Source organism: Manis pentadactyla, chromosome 3, assembly GCF_030020395.1.
Source record: "Manis pentadactyla isolate mManPen7 chromosome 3, mManPen7.hap1, whole genome shotgun sequence".
In the NCBI taxonomy this organism is placed as follows: Eukaryota; Metazoa; Chordata; class Mammalia; order Pholidota; family Manidae; genus Manis; species Manis pentadactyla.
Window position 1 is genome coordinate 105486740 of NC_080021.1, and position 24294 is coordinate 105511033.

The 24294-nt window shown below is 36.0% G+C and overlaps 1 protein-coding gene across 2 annotated transcripts in view; it reads right to left on the reverse strand.

The window, feature by feature from the left end:
- Nucleotides 1-780: 780 nt before the first annotated feature.
- Nucleotides 781-24294, reverse strand: part of SLC39A12 (solute carrier family 39 member 12) — a 54032-nt gene continuing 30518 nt past the window's right edge. The window contains exons 8-13 of one of the 2 annotated variants that reach the window (XM_036881180.2): nt 22334-22486; nt 19946-20056; nt 17145-17211; nt 14249-14407; nt 12474-12661; nt 781-1303 (exon numbers count right to left, since the gene is read on the reverse strand). In XM_036881180.2, the coding sequence (XP_036737075.2) occupies nt 1175-1303; nt 12474-12661; nt 14249-14407; nt 17145-17211; nt 19946-20056; nt 22334-22486 (807 nt within the window). In that variant the 3' untranslated portion in view covers nt 781-1174. The remainder of the gene's footprint in view (nt 1304-12473; nt 12662-14248; nt 14408-17144; nt 17212-19945; nt 20057-22333; nt 22487-24294) is intronic. The other variant, XM_036881182.2, reaches the window with a different exon arrangement.

The window sequence follows — 24294 nt, forward strand, 5'->3', positions numbered from 1 at the left end:
GGGAACTACTGCACTTTATCATGATGTCCCCTTAAATCAAGCTCTAAACACAACTGAACAAAAAAACCCACCTCATTTTGAAATCAACTAAGGGTGGTTGGAAAAATACTGTATTTGGGTGGGAAACGGCAAAGCCTATTCACTGGTAAGAGGTAGGAGAAATGTACTGGATTGAGTGCCTTGAGTCATTTTGGCAGTAAAGTGGACCTTTTCCTGTGTTAAGATGTATCATAAAAAAATAAGAAAAATATTAAACATCTATTTCCAATAAAAAGTACTAAAGCCAGGGTTATTTTAATAATTATGCTGGGTTATCAGTAATATTTCTTGCATATTTCATGAACTTACCTACTGAAGTAATGTTTAGGGGCCTGTGTTTCTTCAGAAACAATATAAAACATATCTCACTTCTCAGTAATTTTATTCCCATAGACGTATTCTCTTAACTCTGTAAGAGTTTGTGCATTAATCTACTGCCTGACTTAAGCTTTGTTATTTAAAATATTTTCTATTTCCTCTTGGTTTCCAGTTCTCCTTGCCTAGAGCAGATTTCATTTGGTGGTTATACACAAGAATGTTGATATATACCCTTTGGACGTCCCAAGTTTGCTTATTTATGAGCACTTATGAGCCAGGGGGTAATGCTTCCAAGGTGAACTATATTAAATTGGTTCTATGAGAGCTGATTTAGAATCTGACATCCGGTAACAGAAGGTAATACAAACCATTACATTAAAACTAGACTTTAATACATTTGTTTGTAATTCAGTTTGCTTACGGTTTATAATCTCAGAGAAAAAAATATTATTGACATCAAATAACTCACAACAGATTTTTATTCCAACAGGCACCTGTCTACTTCAAGTATTACAAAACAACATTCTTTATTAGGGAAACAATATTGTTTGAAAGTTTACTGGAATTAATTTAGAATTTACTAATTACTAAAAAAGGTATGAGTTTCCTCACTGTGTTGGAGACTGAAAGCAAAGTTTCAATTAAGGACAACCTGATATTTATAAGCACAGAAATAAACTTGCATTATACAATCAATAAATTAATGAACTAAGACATTTTATTTAAGAAAAAAAATATTTGATTTACATCTCTTTGTAGAGTACAACAAAACAAGATGAGACCATATAAATTTTTGAAGAACTTCAAAATTTTTAACTTATATTTTAATATTTTGTTCATATATAGCCAACAGTAAGAGAGAAAGCCAACCTAGGGTCAGTCCAAAGTTCTGCAGGAGAAACATCAACCAAGGTCGCTGTGTTTGAACATGAGTCATTTCAGGAAGCTAAAAAAAGAATAAAAAACCAGAATAAGATCCAGATATATTCACTGCTGGGAAAAGTTTGGTGGGAAAACATGAGAGACTCTGTTATTTAGAACTTAATAACCTTTAAAATTCCCCAAACAGTTGCAAAATACTTAATACCTACTCTTACCAAAAAATTTAAATGTGAGATAAACTTGATCGCAGCTAGAAGGGTCCTAGTGTTGCCTGAAGTCTTAAAGTGATAGTTATCAACTGAAAGCAAACCAAACTCTTTTGTTTTCTGAAAAAGCTTAAATGTGAAATATATATATATATATAAAATAGATGTAAGGTATTATTTTTGACTGTTCAGTTCAGTTTATGAAGCTGCTAAATGCACTGGTTATTACAAAGCACATCTTTCTTTTCAGAGATGATCAAGGTCTCCCTGACCTTTCCAACAATAAAGGCATCATCTCCTAAGGCTATATTTTATTCTCACAGAGACAAGTGGCAACCATTTTATGTTTGTGAAATACCATAACACTGTCTGGAGGGAAAGTCCACTTACGCATCTGTGTGAAAAGCCTCCAAGTGTTTTTGTGTGACCCTGAGGAGGCCGGAGGGAGTGTCTCTCCTTCACGGCACAGTCATTTCTGTTGGAGGACAGGCTCAGGTCAGCATGGACTGGAGAGGAGACTTAACTCAGCCTGGCATTCTTGACATTTGAGGCCAGATAATTCTTTGTTGTGGGGGCCCTCCTGCTCGTTGCAGGGTGATCAGCAGCACCCTTGAGTTCTACCCGATAGAGGTCAGTGTTATCACTGCCCCAAGTTGTGACAACCAAAAAAAGTCTCCAGACATTGTCAAATGTCCCCTGCTGGGTAAAAGTCATAAAAGTCACCTGTGGTTGAGAGTCCCTAGATTACTTTACCTAGCAATGAAGAGGTCAAATGTACAAAACATTCAAGGGCTGTAGATTTATGGCAATGAATCTGCACTTTTTAGTTCCTGAACAGGAGCATCCCAAATGTTTTTTTGTGTGTGTGTGTGTGTGCACTCAAGACAGGTATTTCTCCCTTTAATTAGCTAAACCAATGGGATGAAGATTAGGATTATTGTGATCTGCAGTCTCACACCCCACCATGGAGCAGTGGATTCAAAAACAAAGTAGGATCCAGAAATGTTGTCCTGGATGGGTGGCCTTAACAAATCACACACCCTTTTGGTGTTTTCTACCAGGTTGAAGCATGAGGTTAACCATGCTATTTTAGAGAAATCCTGTATGGTTCATTATATATATAAATTTAAAATGACATTTTGAATATCCATAGGATGTTCACAAAGAACTTGCAACTGATGATATTCTTTAGGGATTACCAAGATGTTGGAGTTCCCCAATGCATCTAATTCTCAGTAGCTTGTAAGTAATTTCCAGTAGTTTACTCCAAGGCCAGAGAACCCAGGCAGCCAGTTTCCTTCTGTCTCAATAATTTGTATATTAGACTGTATTTGTCAGACACAATTATGCCATCTCTGATCACATAAAGGCTCAAGTTTTGATTAACTTTATTTCCAAATACTCGAATAAGGTACTGTATAGTTACTTCTCTTCCTTGTTTTTTAAACAAGATAATTAATATTCAATTACAAGATGTGGCTGAATTAATGGTCTATTTTACCTCTGCTAACTCTGGTGCCACATGGATGTTATTCCTATTTTGATAAACTAATAGAACTCATATCTGGAAAGATTTTCTTGGCAAGTACTCATAAAATATGAATCATCTATTGGACCATAATGACTGTTTTGAGTGAATTGTTGTGGAGGAAAATACACTGAACAAGATATAAGCAAGGCAGTGAAAATGGTTCTGGGTCAACAGAGCTTGAGATTACTTTTCAGGCCATCAATCTCTTATTAATCCTACATTTTAGAAAGCTCCCCTTTCAATTTCTGTCTTTGCCTCAAATTTCTCAGAACTTTTGGTTTGGAATAAGCAGGTCTTGATTAGGTAGATTTGATAACCAAAGAGTTTTAGATACAAAAACACAGAGAGAGAATTAGTATTGTGGGAATTCCTGCAAAATCTGTTTTTGTCCCAACTAAATCCCAAAATGCTACACTTTTAAAACACAATTGTTTTTATCTATTATTTTTCTCACCAGCCTAACTTATAGACCCATGGTTTGCTTATAGCATCTAACATGATAGAATTGAATACGTGTTTTTGTAAGCACTCCTAGGCTCTACAAAGTCCCCATTCTAAGCAAGAAGACCAAGAATCCTTTATTCTGAGTATGCAGATGGCATCACCCACAAGAAAATGTCATGAGCATGTTACAGCTCCAGGAGCCAGCATTCCCATGGAATGCAATGTCTTCTGGGGAGTTTTGCAATACCTCCCTGCTTTTTTTTTTTTAATCACAATAATTGGTTCTATGATAATTTGCCATCCTTTCAGGTGTGGCTCCTAGCAGCTCACCTTTCCCTCAAGCTCTTCCAGGATACTCTGGTTGAAGGTCTTAGCAATACTTACTTTCATTTATATCCATTTTATAATGCCCTTTCTTATACCCTTCCCCCATTTACTCCACATAATCTGCAAGAGATAAAATTATTAACTCCTTTTCATTATGAGGAAGCACTGGCTCAGGGGGGATAATGACTTACTCAATGTCACTTGGATGTGCTGTCAGAACTAAAACAAAATGCCAGGTCCTCTCACTGTGATGAAAATATATAATGCAATATATAGATATCATGCTGTTTTCCTCATAAAAGATATCATGTTACTGATTCTATTTTCAAGGCAGACAATATGCATTTGGAAAAACTATCAAAACAGACTAACTTTGCAAGCCCACAGAGATGGTCAAACAATGAAAATCAACATTTCAAAAAAAAAGTCTGAGAGATTCTTATACTGATAGAGAACCTTTATTTTTAATTTGTGCAGCCTAACTGAACTTTCCAGGTTCACACAAGCTAAGCTGGCTTTTGAGACAATACTTGGACCTTTTTTTGAGGATTATGGATGAACCTATAAACCATAATGTATCTTGGATACATGCCAAAGTACCAGAGTCCTACAGAAAGTCTATTCAAAAGACACAAATGCAAAATGCCAAAACTCAAACCACATCTGATTATACTGTTTCACTTGCTTGAATCTACCCATTGTCTCTTGTTGTTATCAATTCAGTCAGTAAATTGTGAAGGAAAATAAAGATCCATATGAATTACTTTTCAAGAGTGTATATTTTTGTTTTTTCTCTTCTTAAAATTCTTGACAAGAGTTTAAGTGCCACCATTTTCCTCTGGCTTTCAAAAGAGAAAAGTTCCCTTTTCCTTCAGGGCAATTCAATTCTTTTTTTGAGCAATTTTACACATCTTGATTTTTACTCTAAGACTAGAGGGGGTGAAATGATGGATGAGTATGTTAACATTGAGGAAAAATATCAGGAAATATAGAGAAGAAATGTTGACAATGTAGCCTTGTCCAGAGACAGAGCTAAGAGAAATGTTCTTTTAGATTTCTACCAGAAACTTAGAAACCTTGAAGTATCTTCCTTTTTTGTCTCCATGCTAAGCAAGTTCCCTGACTCAAATCAGTAGATGCCAAGACATGACACTCAAGGAGTTGTAATTTTCTGAAAAAAAAAATCTTTACCTAAAATTCAGCCTTTTAACATGCCAATGTTAAGGTCTTTTTATAATTTGAGTTCAACTTCAAAATTGAAACAATGGAATATTTATTCAGCCTCAAAAAGGAAATTATGACACACATAAAGACATGGATGAAGACCTTACACAAACTAAGCCAGTCACAAAAAAGAAAAGTGTTGTATGACTCCACTTCTATGAGGTACCTAGACTAGTCAAATAACAGAGACAAAGTGTAAAGGTGGTTCCTAGTAGAAGAAGGTGAGAATTGGGAGCTAGTGGTTAATAAGTATGGAATTTTGGTTTGGGAAGATGAAAAAGTTTTGGAGATGGATGGTGGTGATAGTGGCACGACAATGTGAATGTACTTAATGCCGCTTCAATGCACACCTGAAAATGGCTAAAACGGTAAATTTTGTGTGTATATTTCACCAAAATAAACACACACACACACACACACACACACACCTCTCTCTCTTTCTCTTTCCAAGGTTTCATAAGCATTGCGTTGATTAACTCTTTAGCTTATTATAATACTGCAATTAGCAGCACTAAATTACATCTAAGAAACTAATGACAGGAGGAGGTGTCATTTACTGCCTGGTAAGGATTCATTGTCATCACTTTGCATTGAGAAACATGAAGTCCTATGCTATATTGCGATCTCAAAGTTCTGGAGCATAAATATTATGGACTAAACAGTTTTGGCCCCTCAAAATTTTTATCTGAAATCCTCTGCCCCAACGTGATGGTATTGGGAGGTAACTAAGACTAGATGATGAGGACATGAGGACAGAGTCCTCATGATGGGTTTAGTGCTCTTAGGGTCCTGGTTGAGCTTGCTTCTCTCTGCTCTCCCCCACACCAGGATGCCAGCCAGCCATCTGCAAATCAGGATGCAGGTCCTCAGCAGACGCCAAATCCTCAGCACCTTGAGCTTGGGGACTTGCCAGTCTCCAGCAGTGTGAGAATAAATGCTTGTAGTTTAAGCCCCCCAGTCTATGTTTTGGTTTTGTTGGTTTTGTTATAGCAGTCCAAATGGACTGAGACAGTAAAATCAGCCCTCATACCCTAATTCTTCATTAATAACCCTAAAATAACCCATTTCTGGGGGATGAAAATGCTTGTTTTTCATAGTCTGCAGTGTAGACGGTTTCAAATTTCTTTGTGCCTGTCTGCTGTAACGCCATGGTGGGAATGTAGAACCTTCTTTCCTTTAAGGAACCTGGCTGTTTCCTTGGCTGGACCTGGTTTGGGGAAGGTTACTTATCCACAGAAGGAGGTTTATCAGCTACAAAATCCCAGGAGGGCTCTGCTGGATTTCTCTTTCTACAGTATTATGGAGAATGAAAATTTGCCCTGGAATATTTGCTGAAAAATATTGTATCAATTCTTGCTTCTAACAATCTCCTAAGACTTTAATTCAATAAAAATTTGGTTATGGCTTCAACATAATCTATTCTTTTGTTTATTCTGTAAATTTTCTCCTTTGTTTTATTGACTTCATTTTCTTGGTCATCTCTTTTTATAGCAATGTCAGGAGGATATGAGAGTGTGTTCTATTTTAGCATAATATTTGATTATTAACAGTAATAGCCTCAACACAGACTATAATGTTGACTCAACAATATCCTGAAATTGGGATATTTGTTCCTGTTGATGCAAGTCCCATTTTGAATTTAGGTCTTTGTAAATTAGTAGCTATATACACAAAACAATTTAATACAGCAGTTTTAATTTTCCTTATCAAGCAAGAAAGCAAAGACTACAGCCTTCAATGTATCTTGTATCAGCATATTGGAGGCTCATTTCAAGGTTAATTTTTTAAAATTCAGCATTAGATATTTTATTTGATAAATATTCAAACACAGGATATTTAAGCTTCTAAATTCCCAATAGTATCTTCCCAACAGAATTCATGAAGTAGTTTGCAGATGATCAATGGAAATTTTCTCTTTTGAAAACTGGGTTATAAGACAAAGATCACATCATTGTCACAATTTGGAGAGACAAATATATTTAACTGGTATTTAACAATTTGCTTCTCCATCTTTTCCTTAGGGAAAGCAATTCACATGGACAATTCTTAATTTCATAGCTCAGCAAAGAGAGCCATCAGCCTCTTTTAGCATTTTCCTAAGAAATGGATTACTTTAGAAGATATATGTTGGGATGTGTGTGTGTGTATTTGCATGTGTGTGTGTACACGTGCATACAGTTTGGAACACTAGCTAGAAGAAAAGAGACATGAGGACAGAAAAATGCAAACGTTTCTGGTAGCCAATTTTTAAAAAAATTACAGAGCTCAGCATTCATCCAATTTGGGTTTATTAATCATTTTTCTAGTAGAAAATATCTAAGGGTTTGACTGATTTTAAAGAAAAGAATAGAAACCTTTCAAAATTGTTGGTAAGGATGATTCATATTTCTTCCTTTATGAAGGAATTATTGTGACTGTTAAATGGTATTAATTTTGCTTCCTGAAATGGTTTTTAAATGCCTATCATTTTTTTCACAGCAAAAAGAATATTTAAAAATGAAGTCAGTTGTGCTCACTGATTTCAAGTGCAATAATTGTTGAAAGCAAGTATGTATATCAAAGTTATTCTATATACATGTATTTTGTAAAACTATCCCCTTTCTATGGATGGATATTGTTTAAAGGGCATTACACCTAGGTATTGCCAAACTTCAAAGAAAGGGTAGCTTATTCGTTTATTGGATGGAAAAAGGACTAATTTACCAGAACAAACTTAGTGATTGTAGATTACTGGCGGAATTGCACTGGATTTATGTAGATTTCTCTGAGAAAGAAAGACTCAGACTCATTAAACTGGAAGATAAAGAATGATGGGGAGGAAGGTAACTCCTAAAATTTTAGGATCCATATCCTAAAAGTGTAGGATTTTATATTAATTTTATAGTCATGTGATTAAGAAAAGAGAAGCCCAGCTGGAAAGGTGGCTGTTTGTCAGGCTGGTTATGTTTTGACCCAATTCACTATCTCAAAGCTGTTACATTCACCAAACTAAACTAATTGTAGAGAAGTCAATGGATGCTCTTCATCTGAACTACTGATAGTCCTATTAACTGACTGGGTTTAACACTAAGAACTTATTCTTGTAGCAGGAAAGCAGATGTGACTATGTTAATTTAACATCAAACAAAGGAGATTCAAGACAATGAGTTTTACCAGAAATAAAGAATTTTCAGTATGATGAGAGTATCAACTCATCAGGCAGATATAACAACCCCAAATGTGCATGCATTTGATAACAGAGATTTAAACACAGGTCGCAAAACTGATAGAACTATGGATGAAAACAGGCAAACCCACACATACAGGGCTGTATTTTAACATTGTTCCCTCAATAATTAACAGAACAAGTAGAGAAAAATATCAGTGTAAAACAATTTTGAAAATACGAATAACGCTGTGAACCACCCTGACATTTCCAGAACACCAAGCCCAGAAAGTGCTGTACTCACATACTTTTCAAATGCACATGGGGCCACTCACCAATATCCATTTGCTGGGCCATAAAACAAGTTTAAAAAATTATCAGAAGACTCAAATAGTACAGAGTATACTTTGACTATGAAGGAATTAAAATCAATAATGAAAAGATATTTAGAAAAGTTCCAAATGTTAAGAAATTAGGCAACATACTTCTATATATATATGTATGTATCCAAAAAGAAAAACATCACATGGGATTCAAAACAATTTCAAAATGGACAATATTGAAGACACAACATATTAAAACACATGGGATTCAGCTAAAGCAGTGCTTAGAGGGAAATTTATAACATTAAATGCTTATATTAGAGAAGGAGAAAGACCTAAAATCAATGATGCATCAAACCACCTCATAAAGAAAGAAAATAAACAGAAAATTAAACGCAAAGTGAGTAGAAGGAAGGAAATAACAAAGAATGGGAACAATAAAGAAAATCATGAAGCAATTGTATAAATCATTGCCAGTTTTTGTATTTCTAGAATTTGGCTTCCTGTTGGTGAAAACTTTCTGACAGACCACAGATCCTCCATCTCAGAGAGAACATGCCAGAGTGCACTGCCACTGAGCTTGAACTGCGACTGCCACCTGGTCACGTGAGCTCCTCATGCCAATGGAACAGCCAGGAAGAGAAAAAGTCACAATACTGGTAACTGTCACCAGTTACCACAGAGGAGGAAGTAAGGAATGGATCCAGTAACCGGGGGATGCCTGGAAGCATCTCTCGGTGCTTTCCTGCCTGGTGACGATGGCGACAGGCAACGACAGGACACGGGGCCTGACAGGACAAAGCAGACCCTACAGTGGAGACCTGGTTGCCCTACAGGAAAGAAATCTAGGTCAGCCAAAGTGCAACCTGAGATGGGGAGAACCAAGATTGGGTGAGGGAGGAGAGATGATGGATACCAAATACTGTCTCAAGATATAATACGTAAGAACGTTTCTAAACTGGAAGTACATTTTGGTATTTCCCTCATCTATTTGAATCTCATGAGAATTAAGTAAAACAACCAATAAGTCAGGGTTTGGTGCTTGTTTCACTATTGTGTATTATTAAGTCTGTGGAATTTTTGGCTGGTTACCATCATCAAGGGACTCTGGGATAGATGGGGCTTAAAAGGAAAGGTGAACATAAGGACATGTGAATGGTGGCAGGGGTCCACTGTTAACGGACATCACTTGGGTGTTCTTTCACATTCTCTCAGGCCCGTCACTCACCCCAGCCACTGCTGCAGAGGCCAGTTCCAAGACGGGGTAGGCTATTTGCACAGGGCCTTGCTTCAGGCCCACACCACATTCCTCTTCCTCTGGCCCTGGGCTTCTCCGGTGAGGGGATGAGACTGCTATGGGAACACCCCCATCCCCAGATGTGTATGACCCAAAAGGGGTGGGGGTATGCTGTGGGGCGGATCCCCCACTGTAGTAGTTAACTTAATGAAAATACATTGTTTTATTGACTTTCATCTTTCTCTCTCCCCACCTGCCCTCATTCCTGCTCCCTGGGACCACCTCCCAAATGAGCTGCCTTCACACATGACTTGGTCTTGGCCTTTGCTTGGGGGAAACCCTATCTAGGACACTGATCTTTATAACAGAGAATGAATTTCCTCTAGCCACCCAGAGCTCTATTCATTCTTAACTTTCTTTAGAAACCATTCAGTGCAGCTGGGAGTTAGTACGCTTGGATAAGGCAATACCACTTTGGAGAAGTAAGGCTAACAGATTTCCCTGGTGAAGACTTTCTGCTTTGTTGACTTCATGGCTAATGGCCCCATTTTCCCCCCTAAATTCTTTTCCTTGTAGTTTGAAATAACACACCCAATTTCTTTGAAACAAACAAACAAAGCAAATTCTAGCTAATCTTTTCACATTAACCCTGCTTAGAAGGTGCCTGGTGATTTTCCAGGGTTTAGGAAACAACCAGTGTATCAAAGTATTCCCCCTTACCCTTTAGTTGCTGTCATTTATTTTCTTTGCTGTTTTACAGAGTCTTAAAACCTTGTTTTCTTCCCTATAAATGACATAAGACTGTTTTCTTTGGCACAATCCCAGAGTACAACAGCTAAACTTGCTGCTATGTGAAAGAGTTGTATTTGTTTAGAAGTTACTCAAAAGGCCGTGAGAGCAGGCGACCTGGATTATAGGAAGTAGCCTTAGGAAACTCAGTGTATTTTCTTTCCTGTCTTTCTGCCAGGATGCTGGTTTTTCCTTGGCTAATAGGAATTTGCAATAAGGTCAAGATTTATTCTAGCTGGAATCTCACAGGATATCACAGCCACATTGCTTCCTTACAAGCAATTACTTATCCTTATAAAACTAGGAGAAGAAACACTGAAGGGAAAATTATGTACTTAGATTAAGGTTCCACATGACAAATGGTTCTTGATAATCTTCTCAGGTCAATTTTGGGAGCGGAGACTCCCTAACAAAGAAAAAGGACTGACTACATGCATATATAGCCATTATAGTTACAGAGAGATGCAGACTGTGTTAAAAAACAAAATAAACTTCAAAAGAATACCGCAACTGCCCTCAACTGACTCATAAGAGAAAAGAAATTAAAAATAGGAAGCTGAAATCAGGAGGCTCAAAAGTGAATTTGAGGACTGATTATACAGACATTTTAAACAAAAAGTAGCTCACAACATTCAATGAATGACAGTGTGCTTTGAAGTCACACAAGGGTAGAGATCCAGATTTCTCAAACTGGGACTGTTAAGATTCTATAATGTTGACCCTGGGTTGGGTTGGGGAATAGGGCTTAGAAAAGGGGGTTGAATTTGTCCCTCTTTTAACTATCTTCTCTATTAACATTAGAAAATTTCCTCTATCATAAATAATACATAAGAACATTTCTAAACTGGAAGTACATTTTGGTATTTACCTCATGTATTTGAATCTCATGAGAATTAAGTAAAACAACCAAAAAGTCAGAGCTTTTACACAGTAGTTTAAAATGGTGCTGCTGACTTGGAAAGTCCCCCTTCTTGAATTCTGCTTCCAGAATGCCCTGTTGTTCTGGTTGCATCAAAGCAGGTTATGGCCTTCAGATGTTTTTCCTTATGAAACATGTAGCTTTACTCTTCTCCTGGACAATAACTGGATTCTACCACAGCACTGGCCAATTCCAGTGGTTTTGCTCCACATATTTCCTTCAAGATGGTTTATTTTACTTTTTTTCCCCAGAATACATGTAATCACATATTTTACTTCCTTTTCAGTTGGGTTTCTATTGATCATCAATCTATTTATATCATTTTTATTGGCCTCATTCCAACCCATAAGAAGGGGTAATCATGACTTATACCTTAAGACATGCAAGCTGTAAACAAGTCTAATAGAAAGTGACCTTAAAAAAAGACTGGCTTATCTTGTAGAGACCAGAATTTAAGAGACAAAAATTTTTGAAATTTCCCGGGTTCAATTTCTTCATAAGATTATGGAGGATGTAGGGTAATGACTGAGTTACCTTTTGTCAAAAGGACCTTTTTAGGTAATACATGTTGAAAATTTAGCAACCTAATACTAGAACCATCTTTCTCATCACCACATAGCAGGCCTTTGACAAATAAAACTTAAATAAAGATGAAATCATTATTTTTAAAAATACATTGGTTGTTTAATTAAGTCAAACAGCTATTTAATTCAATGACAAATTCAGTTGAACTATTTTCCAATGTGAAAACAAAACAGTTACTTGTTTAACAGACTTTTCATTTTTCATCTGGACATACAGGCATCATACATAGGTACAAAGCCAAAGCAGAATGAGCTGATCACGTTTTGACAATTATAAAGGTTTCATTCGTTCCACTTAAATTCACTGAAAGAATACCAAAATTTTGTGTATCTCACACTGTGTTTCTTCTGCCCACAACCTTCTTGGATTACACAGAATACCTCCTTAGTCTTACATTGTTATCTATATTCTTCTGTTCTCCCCATCCATCCTTCCATTTTATGCTTTTTCTGTTTCACATTTTCAGCGTTTAGAAAAACAAAATAGAAAAGCCACAAAGCTTACCATTTCCACCAAGGATAAATATAAGAATATCCCAGCAGTAACTGTTAAGATCCAGTTCTGGATACATGGATCAGTTGATACTGAGAGGCCAATGTATAGTCCTATGAAAGCAGTTAGAGCACTTATAAAATTCATCAGGATGGCAATCTTAATAGGTAGACCAGAGTTTAAGAGTACAGCAAAGTCTCCTGAAATTTAAGGGAAAAAGAAAATACTATTATTGTTTAACTGATGGTGTCTTTGGTAATGTGCTATTAGCCTGTTTCAATTTTCAACAAATGGAAACAAATTTATAGATAAAGTTGAATGACTGGCTAATAAAGCACTTTCCTATATTTCTCTAGGTTTCATAGCCAACTGATATTATTAGGAAGTTACATTTCAAGAGTTCTATTCCTTTTACTGCTCCTGAAGGTAGTATATACAGAGAGAACTGTGACATGCTCTAGTTCCTGATGTCCTGAGACATTTCAACTTGGATAAAAGTGAAATAAAGCAGTTGCTGTTCCAAGGTTTCTAAATCTTTTTGCCTGGAAACTTGCCAGGTGAAATGACAAGGTAGTAAACATTATATGGACTTTTATTATTTACTTATGCAAGAAGTGCTATGGATAAAGAAAACTACTTAATATGAGATTTAAAATCATTGCAAAAGTTGGCTAAGAAAACAATTTTTTCCTTTAGAAATGTTTTACTGCCTTGATGATTATAGAAAAATAATCTCATTCTTGCCACACCTTTCCTTCAAAGGAATAATGACCCATAAATCTAAGAGCTGCTATTCCTTAGTTTCGAGGATTGAGAAGAAGCTAAAAAGATTGCCTGGGGACAGAGTTGTCTGGTTCCGTTACAGAATACAAACAGGTCTTAAAACATCTTTGCTGGCCTGCCACAAAATGTCACATTCCCCTGTAGTTTTATTATAGCCTCTAAAAGCAGGACAATAGGATATGGTACCCAGACCAGGTACATTTTAATTGATTCAGGAGGGACTTTATATAAACTGTTCCAAGAGGTCAGTGATGTGTCAGTGACAGGACTTTAGGCAAAAGACACTGAATACCAGAGGGCTGGGGTGGCCCATAGGGGCAATGTAGGCTGGAAAATCGGAACAGAAAGAGTGCTAAAAGCCATCTCTCTGGGGCACATGGGTGCCTGGAGCCAGCCTTTACTCTTTCTGGGCCTGTTTCAGAAATGTCTATTTTGTCTCATCTTGGTTCCTGGGAGTCAGGATTTGAATTACAGGGCTATTAAGATTATCCAGAAAAAAAGTCTTACACTCATCAGCTACCATATGCCTGTCATTTCAATTTTATGCTTGGCTTTAGACATTCTGTGTAAATCAGGCTGATGAAACCATGGTTTGGCTGTAATTTAAATGTTATTTTATCTCTGGCCTCTTTGCTGGCTAACATAATGGGTGAAGTTTCCCTCTTCATGTTTTTCCCACATTCAATATGTAAATTTAAAAATCTTTGCCAAAGTTCTTTAAAAGGAGGTTTCTCTGAATGTGTTTCTCCCATATAGAATGCTCTGGAATCTAAGAAGAGTCACTTCTGGCCCTGGGAAATATCATAAGGGAGTCTAATTGAATTTTATCCTGAGGTACAAGAAACTTTTCTTCTAATTCTCATTTTATGGTTTAAATAAATTATGAATGGAAAGTACTCATCTCTCAATTGTATTTTGGAAAAAGAAACCTAGTAAACCATAGCTAGAAATATATTATGACACTCTCAGCAAGCAGGAAACAGTGGTTCTATTGTCAGACTTACCCATTTCATGTGGAATTTCATGACATAAGATAGCAATTGTTGTGGTCACTCCTGACTCGGATGAAGACGAGAAGGCTGCTCCTATCACGAGGCCATCTGCAAAATTATGCAGGCTGTCCCCAACCAGTATCATTATTGCTAACAAGCTAATGGTTTTGCCTACGAAACCAAATAAAGGTTTAAGAAGCATTAATAGAACACTAGATGTTTCATAAAATCCTTCAAATATACCAACTTCCCCATCCACCTTTGACATTCTTAAATTGCATCAAATTAAGCAACCCCACTTTGTTTCAGGTTACAAAATAAGTCAGGACTGGAGATGCAAATATTGTAACCAATACACTTGTAAGATAATATGGTCTGCATTTTATTTGGGGAACATGGTTTGACACATGTCACATTCCATACCATAAAATAAGTAACTTCAGCAAACAGCAGATATAGCCCAGACTATCAGCCAGGAGAGAAGTGCTGACTGTGCTGCAGACATCCCATGCATTTCATTTCTAAAAATCATTCTTAATTTAGAACTATCACTGTGGGGCTGACTTACATCATTCTTGTGGTTTACTAATTAATTTTATTCTTTATTAAAAATGAGCAATTTCAGGCAACAGTCATAAAAACACAGAGTAAATATCAAATTCTTGAATTTGTGGAATTCTTACAGGCATTGCCTGGAAGCTCTCAGAGCCTAATAATGCTACCAGATTGCTTAGCTATTCCTGCCAATCTTTAAAAATAAAGTTCTTCTTTGTAGAAATAAAAATAAATAAATAATTTAAAGTAATACAACAACATTGCAGCATGTAAATAAATTGTGATTTCCAAATGGCTACATGTAGTTTTGATATTAACAGCATATATTCAACTGGACAATTTCTACCCAATTTATAATTTGCTAAGAAATAGTATGGCCTATTTTTGTTGTCTATTATTTTATTATCTCTGATTATGGATTGTAATAAGCCACAGGCAAATACACATATTTGCATGTAAGCCACAAGGAATACATTTTGCATATTGTTTAAAATAATTTAAACATTATTCAGTGGAAGATAAGACATGCATTAGCTGGTAATTTTATGTCCTTATTACAGAATTATCAGTAGTATTTTGCCTTTCCTTATGTAGCTGGCAGTCATATTGATTTCCGCAATTCTGACTTATTAGAGGTTTTCCATGGTGAAACATGGGCTGGACCTTGTACCATGTTGGGTTTTGTTTATTTAAATCAGACTGTGGATAGGATTTTCACATACTGTCTTCTGAAACACAAACTGAGTTCCACCAATGAGGTAATATGAAAGAAGTAATCAAATATTTGAAGCTAATTCAATATGTCCCTGGCAAAAGGGCAGTTGAGTAATCAAATTTGCATTTGTTCACTATTCATTCAATATGCCAAGCTTGATATCGAAAGTGGGAAAGATATAAGGCCTACAAAATATTTGGGTAAGACTATTGCTACTCCCTGACCTAGCATCACTTCCTGCTCTTATTTGACTGAGAGTATCCTTCTTTCCTCTTCCTTTCTGTTAAAAACTAAAACAAAGAAATGTCTATTGCAGACCTACTAGGTGTCAGGCATTCTACAATCTCCTGGAACTAAAGATTTACAAGGAAAACTATGACTAACAATGCTCTGAAAGCAGAATTGGACAGACTACGAAATTACATATTTTGAATCAAATGAATAAATTACAGGAGTTAACATATCTAACACATTTAGAATAATGATTATTACAAACATGTTTGTTCTTACTAGTATTTATAGCCACAACTACATTGCAAATTAGGGATGAAGACCTTTCTTATTTTACTCTCTAGTGCATATGTGGCGCATCTTCAAACACTTCTTGGATGAATGAATGAGAAAAGACACAGATGCATGATCACAAAGAAACCACTGGGGCATCAGCAGTTCTTAGTTCCTCGATGCAAACTTACTAGCTCTAATCCTGGGCAGTAATTTGGCCTCTCCAACAACTGTTTTTTACATTTCCCTCGTTTGGATAATAATTATTCTTACTTCATTCAGTTGTAGGAATATTAAATGAGATAATCCATGTCATGTTTAGCACTGTGCTTGGCATATAATCAGTGTTCAATAAATGTTAGCACTTTTTAATATTGGGTAGTTAACTTATTATGATAGAATGGGAATAACTAATCATGACTGTTCAACTTTTAAAATATTTAGAAATTTGTGTCACACAAGAGTAAGTGAGAAAAATGGGGCAAAGATTCAGTAGCAACTAGAGAAAACCAAAACAGCCAAAAAAAACTTCTAAGGATTACTCAGAAACATAGGTGACATGGAAAAAAGTCCTACCCAAAATTGGTAAAATTAATTCAGAACTAGAGAAAATTATAAAAAGAAAAAGGTTGGTTGAAAATTATAAGTACAAATGAGTTACAGAGTAAGATGTGAATCATGATGTATCACTGTTTTGACCTCCACCGTCTCAATGACAGCACCATAAATGAGACAGACAATTGGGATGAGTTTCAGGAGACTGAGATTTGGGACAAAGCCCAGTGTCTCCACATTTCATTGGATGTGAAAGGCTCTGTCATCATGTTAGCAATGATCTTAAAGGAGCCCTGATGACCGCATACAAATTTATACTCATAGGAATTTTCAGAGGATCAGTTTTAAGCAACTGGGGAAATCTTCACTTTGAAAGAATGAAGTTAAGTTGATATTAATATGCAATATGTCTGAAAGACTAACAGGAATGAGTTCGTTATGAAAACTTGCGACATTTTAAATTGTGTAATATATACCCAATATGAAATTTAAATAGTCATATTTATTTTAAAGCAGACATAACCTTTTTCTATGTCACCTCCTACATTTAGAGTTTAGCTTTTTAAAATTGGTACTCACATTTTCTGTTGGATGTTACCATACTTCCTATAGGAATTTCAGCTGCCTGTGAATCTTCTGGGCCTTTCTATTTTAAATGAAATAAATAAATAATGAAGGGTTAGCATTAATATCATTTTGTTGAAAAAATCTGAAGTGTTACAGTGATTTACTTTAAAAGACATTTTAGTACTCTAGAGTATATAAGAACTTTAAATTTCACAGGCAAACATAGAAGGTAAAATTGAAGGTCTGTGAGCACGCTTTTGGCACTCTCTACATTTCAATGAAAACAGCATGCATGTATAGATCAGAATCTTCCATAGAGAGCCAGAGGCTATTGAGACAGTCCATAGTTCAGACTCTTAAATTGTGTAAGCCTTTATGAACCCCAAAGCTGTAGAAAAACATGATTCTTGATTCTTGACCTAATTTGATACTTCTGTATGGTGCACTGTGGATGTAGGGTTCATCTTCTGATCTTTAAACTGATTGTATATTCTGCATGGAGAGCAATTCCATGCCAACCCGACACCTCATCTCATCAGTCATAGCATAATATTCTGGTTTTGTTGCTTTGCCAGTCAGTAAAAGAATCTTGCCAATTAAGAAGTTAAATCAGCAGACTTACAAAAGACAAATTCAGTAAATTTATTTATTTTTTCCATCTTTTCACACAACAAAAAAGTGAGATTTTGAAAAAGATTTTTATGAATTAAGGTTTCATGATTTTATGTCAGAGACTGATTCACGGTTCTGTTTCAGGAAAATCACTTTTCTCTATGCCTCAGACTGTTAATCTATTACATGAGAAGAATACTTTTTACAAGTGTTCCCCACTTCTTGAAAGTCTGAGTTACTCTATTTCACTTTTACAAAAGACCTACGTTAGTACTTGGTTTTGCTAGCTGAAAGAATCCAAGGAGGATTGTCACTTTCATGGAAAAAGGTAAAAAACAAAAGCAGCACTGAGCATTTGTTTTGCAGTGAGCCTTTACAGAGGCAGTGGGCATACCCCTCAGTGAGAGTGGCCCCCCAAGCTCCTTGCCCGAGAACCACACTCAGCATCTCAGCATCTCACCACCATAGCTCTGACCTATGTCTGTCAGCATCTGTGCTTTATCTTGATTTACTCTGTACATTGATTAGCAAGATGTGTCCTCAAGTATCAGGAAAGCTTTAAAAAAAGGCTCTTTTGGGGGTCTGGGAAAACTAAAAAATTTTCCATATGAATTAATAGTAACTGCTTCTTTGTTTTATGCCATTAGGCTCATGAAAGATTTCATAGGAATGCTTTACTTCTGGATAGCAAGGGAAACCTGTAACTGCTTACTAAAGTCCTTTTAAAAGTATGTTCACACAATTCTGTTACCCAAAGTTGTGGAAACTTTGAGACAAATTTAATGTGAGACATAAGCTTCTTTTTTAAAATGTAAAACAGAGAAAGTAAACTTAGAGTTTGTATATTAGAATAGCAGCACCTATTCAAAAGATGTATTGGGTTGTTTTTGGAGAAGGATGGCTGAGAAATAAGGTAGAGCTGAAGGATACTGGGTTGGAGGAAGCAAAAAAAAATTATAGTCCAAGGCTCTATAGTTCTCTTAAAAGACAGGAGTTCAGATATTTATTCTAGGATTTAATTTCCCCCAAAGCTATATATTGTCATTATGTAAAGGAATTTACAGGCAGACATCCAAGAGTCCTTGTTAATTGGACAGAATCATGAATTTCCCTACTTCATGAAAAAAAAAAAAAGGACACTGAACCAAACTACTTAGTTCATATAATTTCTATTTAGTTTAAGTTGATCTTGAATCTTAAATAACAAAAGAGATGGTAAGCTAGTATATTCAAATCGTTCAAAACTCATCGAGTTAGCATCAGAGATTTGCTTACAGGCATCCTGGAGTTTTTCATCCTTCATTTAAACGGAAGGAGATTAAGTGATTTTAAAACTTTTACTAGTCTGAAGTTATCTCCTTCCAAACCACATGTAAAGCATCTAAGCAATAAACACAATAAGGCTTTTGTAATCACTTTAAAAAAAATGTTTTTGTCCTTATCCCTGAGTTCACCCTAGACCTACAGTCTACTGCCAGACTTCTATTTTTCTGTTTTAATGTCTCAGGAATAGCTTACTTATCTCTAGTCAATTAGGAATCTGCCCTTGAACTGTGAACCCCTCCTCTGGCTGGGGCCATGGATCTAGGAAGCAAGTTTTCTAACTACTATATGTTACTTTCACATTTTTTCCGGTCCTTTTACTTGTTACTTTGAGAATTAGAATGGGAATATTGTTTTGAATCTGATTACAGGTCATGTTTTGACAATTCAAATGGAAAATTTTGTTGTGGAAAATTTGATGCAGCAGAAGATACTTTCAATGATGTATCCCATGGCAGTATCAGTTCTCTCCTGTGTATGAAATGAACACTCCCCTTCTACATACACTAACTAATCTCTGCTCAACATTTATTTGGCCCCACCTAACCATGGTTAAGGATTACTCAGAATGGAAAACCTAAAGGTCAATTGGTTTATGAAAACCTGTACACAAAATGATTGCAAAGATATATTTTATGTCAATCTGACTCATATATGTTTTAAAGTGGTGCAGACAGCAATGACTTGAATCTATAGACAATGCTTTTTACTCTTTAAAACAACTTTCAGGTGGTTAGCAAACTTTTCCAAAGTATCATGGTTAAACAGCCAAATCAGAAGTGGATTATATTTATCTATCCTACAGATTTTATCTATTCATTAAGGAATAAGGAAAGAAGGTAATCAAGTAAGTAGAATTTTCCAGATCAGTGACCTACCAACTGGATGGTTGAAGCAGACTTGCCTCTGCCTATCTGGTCACTTAATTCAGAGCTGAGTGCAAGGTGGTGGGAATGGCCCACATGCCCATTAACCAATGACAGGCCCTGCTGGATGAGGATGGTTTAAAATTAGTGCTGAAGCCAGAATACCACAGGTGCAGCTCTTGTCAATTCCATGCTTATATTTAACATTTTGTTTATTTGCACGGTGGCCACTGGAAGAAGACAGAGTACCAGAAGAATCTCAAGATAAATACTTGCTAAAATGTTACACCTTGAAGAAGCATTGCATTGTTTTGAAATTGATAGGGAGAAATTTACAAGGACAGCAATCTAGTCCAGGTACCTCCCGTCTGCTTCTCTTCTTAGCAAAGACAACAGAAACTCCTTTAACTTCCTGCTCTCCCTAAACTTACTTTCTCTTGCTTGCAGGTTTGCTGTGCACGTAGAAATGTTGCAGATACAGAGGCAGAAAGATATATATTGCTCCCCTTGCCTTTGTTCCGGGCTCAGACCTTGGGAGAGTATTCCCCTCTGAGCCTGCAGGTGTAAAAATAAAACCTCCACACTCCAAGACCTCCAAGTGCCGCTTGGTTCTTCGGTCAGGGATCCAGTCCAGGTTTTTCAGTTTTTTTCCGTAACAAAACATCATGCACATTCAGAATGTTTTAAGAATGCAACTTTAAAAATGTCTAGTTGTGGTTTTAAGTCTTGAACAGTGGTAGTTTTTATATGGTCTTTTGTATTTACTGAAAAATTATGTTTACTACAAAAGTAAATTTTGAATTATTTCTGATGGAGATACCAAAAGGATGATTTTGAAACTGTATTTCACCCCGTAACTATTAGCTTAATATCTACAGAAATGTATTAATCAATTAAAGCACTTGTGGCTTTGAAAACATTGCCACTCCTTTTATTTTATGTAATATCATGAATCTTGAAATTATGTCCTTAAAACTCATTTTAAGTTCCCTGACAAATCTAAGGACAACCTGAACAAACTCTCCATTTTTGAATATTCAGATTTACTTCACTCATTTCCATCCTGGTTAGATTTCTAATTATTACACATAGGTTGATATGTTGGCTTTGTAATTTTGTTTTCCCAGTCCAGGTATGCTAATCTTTTGTGTGTAAAGGGGCTCTATTCTTGTTTTTTGTATTTATTGAGATTAGAAGTCCTTCTGTGGAAGTTAAGTTCCTGAACTTTGTGAGTGGGAGCGCGTTCAAAGATGGCATTCCTAATTTCTAAATTACTATCGCACCCTAGTTTGGGCCCCAAGCCAAAAGACAACCTTGCTTCATTAAAAAATAAATTTTAACAGGATTTTGTTCAAAATCTACTTACTATGAAAAATTTTAAATGTACAGAAAAGCTGAAAGAATTGTAAGAATCGAGGGAATGGAAGATATTCATTCCCTAGATCTTACTATTAACATCTTATTATACCTATTTTGCCATCTATTATCCCTCTATCCATCCATAAAACCATCTTACTTTTTAATGCATAAAATAGAATTTTGATAAATTTAGGAATGATTGTAAATAAGTGCTGATATTTTTAAAGACTATCGAATTTGCCTTGAGAACATACATTAAAATTTATGTGAACAGGTAGAGAGCCAGGGAATAATTAGAAAATCATAGAGGACTGCAGAGCCCCAGGACTCTGTAAGGAAATTTGCTTTGTTTTAATCTCCTGGAGTCTTTTCCAAGCATGTACCTTTTTAACCAATGCACCAAACAGTTTATCTATTTTCTTATAAGATACTGGGTAAGAGAAAAAAAATTCATAAGAAAACCATACTGAATGTTATGTCTCACCATATATGTAGAAAATGATCAAATATAGGCACAATGAAAGCAAATATTTAATGTGAAAAAGAAAGATTTGCCACAAATGTCATTCCTGAGCTTGCTGTTTTTATAATTTAAATGCCCTTAAGATAGAAAATGATGGGTAATTTTGTGAATTTTCATAGTATTTTTCAAAGAATCTTTTTCAAAAAAAAGTATCAAAGAGTTTTTGTTTGCTTATTGATTTGTTTTTGGTTAGGGAAAACACCTAAAACACCAATTAACAGCTAGACTTTTGGGCCCTTTCATTCCCAGACATGAAACAATCTCCAGTTTCTAACTAGCCATGAAGGTCAAATAGGTTGTAACAAGGGTGTTAACAGACCACCCACGGATGTTTAAAAACTTAATAACCTATAAAGTGAGGCTGCCAGTCAGAATAATCCCTATGTTCTGGAAATCAGAGCTCTATCTCCTACACAGACAACTTCATGAAGATGTCAATTACTTTTAACATGTACTTTTAAAATAAAATGAGTATTATAAAGTCCTAATGCAAAAGATAACTAAAGCTTAAAATATACCTTGGCACTTGGTGATACAAGAAGAATAAAACACTTTTCTATCAAGAAAAATCCATGGATGCCTCCAATTAATCCTAACAGTTTCCAAATATGACCTGTGCTTTCATGGAGATGTCCAAACTCTGAGGATTCCTGCTTATGTAAACCAAGAACCTTAAAAAAAAGAGAGAGAGACATAAAGAAATGACTTTTGATGACTGAAATATTAATTAGCAAGTACAATATAAAATGTATTTCAACTTTCATTCTGGGGAATCCCATGATGACTCCTGAAATCTTTTAAAGCACATATGTTTTTTAGATCATCTATTACTCTCCATATGATTTAATCAGGGTCAAATAAAATGTGAACAAGAGAAAAGAAAGGAAAAATTTGAATAACTTCTGCTCTTGGGTAAAGTCTAAGTTTATTTCAGCAAGTGGCCTAAATTTTCATACACTCTCAGTTCTTTAGTTGAATTTTTTTTCAGGGGTTTTAATCCATATCTGTTTTCACAGCAAGGCTTTAATAACAGATCAATGTATTTTATATCCAGAACAAATATATAGATACATTTCATCTGGGGTTTATTCTCCCAATGCTTATTACAATTAAAGAAAACTTTAAATGAAGTTCAGATAAGTAAGAATCTGCCTGACTTTTTCCATTGGTTGTATACCCAGCAATATTGCCAGCTCCCTGGGACACAAAGGATACAGGAAATGCATCAAGAATTTTCCTCTAGTTGCTCATCCCATTGATTGACTCATTCCACTGGTTGACCTCATGATTTTTCTGACCTAGTACATCACTGTGTATCACATTCCCTCTCCAGGAAAAGGCAGTTTGGGAAATAGCTCAGTGGTTTCCACATTCAGTATGTTACTGACCATCAAATTTAAAAAAGAAAAATAAATTATATGAGTATATATTGCATGCATATGTGTTCATACACACATATATGTGTGTACATATATTTACACATCTACATATATGCATTGAGTTTATAGACATAAATAAAAACCAATATAAGTCAACTTTTTCTTTTGGTAAAGACATTAAAGAATATCCACCTACTACTTGTAATTGCCATTAGTTCACAAAAGAGAGGACATTGTAATGTCACAGAACAAAACAGAAGAAAACCATACAATTTCAGGATAAAATGTAGATCTTTAAGGTACCTAGTTAGAAAAGGAAATCATGACAGTAGTATTTTTCTCATTGCTGTGCAACCTTGGAACACTGGCCATGGGTCACATTCAGGAGCTGCTGATTTCTTCAGCTTCCCCCACACTTGTACTGCATCTTTCTTCCTTTTCCCAATAGCTGTTGTTCTCAAGCCTTCCATATTTCAATGACACCTAGCTAACCTTTTAAGTTGCCCTCTGTAACATGTGTCTGCAGAGTCCACCGTCAGCCCCACCTACCCCAAGTCCACGTCCACTGCCTGGAGCCATGTGCTTCCCCATGGGGGAGACCCAGGAAGCTTTAAGATCCTTTTGATGTTTCCCAGGATCCCAGGAAGGGAACAGCTACACAATCACTGCAGTGACCTAGAAAAAGGCCTTGGCCACTGCCTGGAGCCAATAAGCCCTGAAATATTTCCAGAAAATTACATTACAAGGGAAATTAAAACTAATAATGGTTTCATTTTTCCAATGCTCACTTTGCCATTTTCAGAACATCTAATAATTATTCAGTTTCTATGCAACAAGACTGACCCTGAAGGAAACTGCGAGAGGCTTGTGGAAAATTTTAACATCTCAGGTTTTGCAAGACGGGGGATCATTTGTCCATCACGATCCATCAAAAGAGAGACTTCAGAGGGAACAGAAAGCCTCATCTGAAGACCCCTCTGCTTGAACTCTTTCATATCTCAGGTCTTAGTCCTTTCATTTGTGATGAATGAAGAATCTTGGGAGAATTCAGCAAAGAGCCAGCTTCCCATTGTTGACATTTCTCCCCAGGGTAACCCAGA